Source organism: Charadrius vociferus, unplaced genomic scaffold (assembly GCF_000708025.1).
Source record: "Charadrius vociferus isolate BGI_N301 unplaced genomic scaffold, ASM70802v2 scaffold1028, whole genome shotgun sequence".
Classification (NCBI taxonomy): domain Eukaryota; kingdom Metazoa; phylum Chordata; class Aves; order Charadriiformes; family Charadriidae; genus Charadrius; species Charadrius vociferus.
The window spans coordinates 144,368-147,208 of NW_009649564.1; the positions used below are offsets into that span (position 1 = coordinate 144,368).

At 57.7% G+C, this 2,841-nt stretch overlaps 1 protein-coding gene across 1 annotated transcript in view; it reads left to right on the plus strand.

The window, feature by feature from the left end:
- Window positions 1–2,841, plus strand: part of JPH3 (junctophilin 3) — a 62,087-nt gene that overhangs the window by 43,073 nt on the left and 16,173 nt on the right. Inside the window, exon 4 of the mRNA XM_009890033.1 lies at window positions 1,336–2,258. Coding sequence (XP_009888335.1) covers window positions 1,336–2,258 — 923 coding nt within the window. The remainder of the gene's footprint in view (window positions 1–1,335; window positions 2,259–2,841) is intronic.

The window sequence follows — 2,841 nt, forward strand, 5'->3', positions numbered from 1 at the left end:
GTCCCCAGGTCCCTGTCCCCAGGGAGACATCGTCTGGGGTGTCCTCTGGGCTCCAAGGGAACGAAGTGCCTTCAGCGTGGTAAAGATAAGATGATCTTATCTTTAAAGATACGGTGTGTATTGTACTCATGTAGCCCTGAACACGCTACCTTGCTCCTGCCTAAACACGAGGCACCACCACCCGTGTGCTCTGCATCACATCCAGCAAGGGTGGCGCTGAGCGGGGCAACGTCCATTCCCTCCTTGTCTGTATGGGGCAGGAAAGCTGTTCCCTAGATGGTTGGGGGATTTTTTTTCTTAACGAGAGGCTTGCACATCTGCCCAGATGGGACCATCTCCCTGTGAAAGCTTCGAGGTGAGATTCCCCTTCCAAAACCATACAGTTGCAAAGCCAATGAGTTTCTTGTCCGGGGAGGTACGTGAAGGCTGTCGGCAGTGACACACGAGCACGGGGCATGGGGTGAGCCCTGGACTGCCACCCGCTTCATCTCCCATTTCCCTTCTTGTGCCTGCAAACTGGGTTCGGAGCTGGTGGACAAAGGTGGTCAGATGGATCCCCAAAAAAACATCGATGGGCAGGGACGTAACCCCCTTCGCGGCGTTAGAGTGACTGCGTGCACGGCGCAGGAATGGCGTTGTGGAGCAACGCAGGCTGCCGCATCCCCGCGCCCCGCCAAGGAAAGCAGGACTGCAGGCAGGGCGCAGGCAGGGCCTGAGCTCCTCTGCCTGCAGCAGGCTCCCAGCAGCTCTGTGCATCCTGAGTGGCTTCCCCACGTCGCCGAGGCGGCAAAACTACTGCCAGTCCTTCTACTTGTAATACAGGCGCAGGGTCCTCCCCGCGCGTCCCCAGGCAAGCAGGGTGAGAACTGCGGGTGCTCGCGGAGCAGCCGCCCTTCAGCCTGTTTGAATCAGCTGGAAACGAGAGCCACGGCGGTGCCAGGTGGTTTCTGAAAGGGTTGGTAGCCCTTGGGTTTACAGCAGCGGCGAAACACAACCTCGGTGCAGAACGCCTCCGTCTCGACAACTCCGGCAGCCGATGCCAAACCATCTCCCGCGTCGGGCTGCGGACGCTTGCACCGCGCTGCTCTGCGGACGCTGGGGGTGATAGCAGGTTTGGTGTAAATGCAGCGCTGCCTTTTCTCTTGGTCTAGCGGCAGAAGCTGTTTATTGTGCTACGCCGCCGCTGTCCCGATCTCGCCCCGCGGTTTCCCTGCCGTCCAACCCTCTCCGTCCTATTCTTTGACATGAAAAACCCGGTGGGCGCCCGCAGAATAGAAATAATCCTGTTGCGTTTCTCTCTCCCTCTCTCTTTTCTCTCACCGACTGCACAAAAAGGGCTCGAATGCCAGAGACCGAAGCGCCAGAACTCGAGCGATGACATTGAGGTCCTCTCCACCGGGACGCCTCTCCAACAAGAGAGCCCCGAGCTGTACCGCAAAGGGACCACCCCGTCCGACCTGACTCCCGATGACAGCCCGCTGCAGAGCTTCCCTGCCAGTCCCTCCTCCACGCCACCCCTGGGTCCTTCCTGCAGGAACAAGAGCGCTCACTTCTCCAGGCAGGTCTCGGTGGACGAAGAGAGGGGTGGGGAGATCCAGATGTTGCTGGAGGGACGCGGCGGGGATTACTTGCGCCCCAACAGCTGGAGCGAAGAGAAGGTCGGCGGGACTCGCGGTGTGAGAAGCGGGACGCTGCGCAGCGGTCAGCTAGGGTCAGCCTCCATCCCTGAAGACTACAGAGGTCGGAGCGGAGGACACAAACATTCAGCCTCCAACCACAAGCAAAGAGAGAGGTGGACAGATTCCCCAGCCACGGTTTCATGGACTTCCCACCACAGGTCCCACAACCACAGCTCAGGGAGCTCCAAACTGCTTGAGCTGGACGAGGAGAAGATGAGCAATTACGAGATGGAGATGAAGCCCCTCATGAGGATGGATTCTTATATGCAAGAGATTCACACCCAAAAAAGACACTATAGCAAAGGGGGACCCTGCAGGAGCATGGCTGACGACCACCGTGGGGAAGACCGGGGCTTCGGGGTTCAGAGACTGAGGTCTAAGTCCCAGAACAAAGAGAATTTCAGGCCAGCTTCCTCTGCCGAGCCCACGGTGCAGAAACTGGAAAACCTGAGATTTGGGGACAAAGCTGAACCTCGGCTACTAAGGTGGGACTTAACCTTCTCCCCGCCACAGAAATCTTTACCTGTTGTTGCACTAGAATCTGAAGAGGACAATGGGGATGCGCTCAAATCCAGTACGGTAAGTAGGCAAAATTGTGTGTTGAAATCTGGCCGGGAAACCCGGAGCAGAGCTGTTGTGGTACTGCAGTGGAGCGGTAAGGGAGGTTGCTCTGCCGGCAGAGCTCACCCCCGAATTACCATGGGTTTGTGCCTTGGATCCCCCCTCCTCTCTTCTCCCATCCTGCATAATAGCGTGTGCTGGAAGTTGGCGTGGGGTTTTCTCCCCAGACTGTCTTGGTGGGAACAGCAGGTTTTTCACTGGAGGATGTGAGCAGTGTTTGAGTTGGTTTTGCAACCCAGTGCCGGGGCCGACAGTAAAAATACCGGGATTTTGAGCATTCACCTGGTGGAAAAGCTGCAAGAGTAGGCAAGGTGCTGGTAACGCGTCCTTGTGGTTAGGTTACGGCAGCAGAACTTCATGCTGGCCCCAGAGCGTGGTGGGACCCTTTTGGGACATCAGTGCTTCAATCCTGGTAGCTGGGCATTGTGTCAACCTGCTCTCCATCACTCTGCCGCTGTGCGATGGCTCTGCCTGTTGAAGCGGTGGCCTTGTCACCGCGTTGTACTGGAGACCTGACCTGGGTGGAGGGGGGAACCGTGGC